Raw genomic sequence first — 551 nt, forward strand, 5'->3', positions numbered from 1 at the left:
CCGTCACGGACCACCCTCATGCCCTCCCTCAACGGGACCTGTCCATGGCTCTGCTACACAACATCTGGAGATCCTTTGCAATGAGAAGCTCTAGAGAGACACGTTGTTGGCTGTTCAGGAGCAAACACAGAGGGTGAAACCCAGGACTCCATAGAGCAGCATCACGACAGGAGAGACATGGAGCGACAGGGAGAAGCAACAGTGACTCGCGGCGCGTGAGGAGCTGATCCACAGCTGCACCAAACCGTGGCGCAGTTCAGCCAGTGACACCTCAAAGCACACCCCGACTGCTCCGCACAGCTGCGCCCTGCACCCGCCCAGCGCCGCCTGCTCGTCACCCGCGTCTTACCGTGCCGCCACCACCGGCGACTTCTTCCCAGGATCCAGGGTGGCCCCGGCCGGTTCCTCGCCCAGCGATCGCGTGTCCTTGTTGAGCTGCTGGAGTCGGGAGCTTAGCTCACTGATCACAGTTGGCTTGTCATCTTCAGCCCCATGGATGGGCCTGCTCTCCATGGGGTCTCCCCATAGCTTGGACCTTCTCTGGAAGAGGT

The 551-nt window shown here is 61.0% G+C and overlaps 1 protein-coding gene across 1 annotated transcript in view; it reads right to left on the bottom strand.

Moving 5' to 3' along the window:
* Window positions 1–349: 349 nt before the first annotated feature.
* The window catches only part of SHANK3 (SH3 and multiple ankyrin repeat domains 3), a gene marked incomplete at both ends in the record, with an annotated part of 8,454 nt that continues 8,252 nt past the window's right edge, over window positions 350–551 (bottom strand). Inside the window, one exon of the mRNA XM_009080144.1 lies at window positions 350–540. Coding sequence (XP_009078392.1) covers window positions 350–540 — 191 coding nt within the window. The remainder of the gene's footprint in view (window positions 541–551) is intronic.

The sequence above is a fragment of the Acanthisitta chloris genome, unplaced genomic scaffold (genome assembly GCF_000695815.1).
Source record: "Acanthisitta chloris isolate BGI_N310 unplaced genomic scaffold, ASM69581v1 scaffold10808, whole genome shotgun sequence".
In the NCBI taxonomy this organism is placed as follows: domain Eukaryota; kingdom Metazoa; phylum Chordata; class Aves; order Passeriformes; family Acanthisittidae; genus Acanthisitta; species Acanthisitta chloris.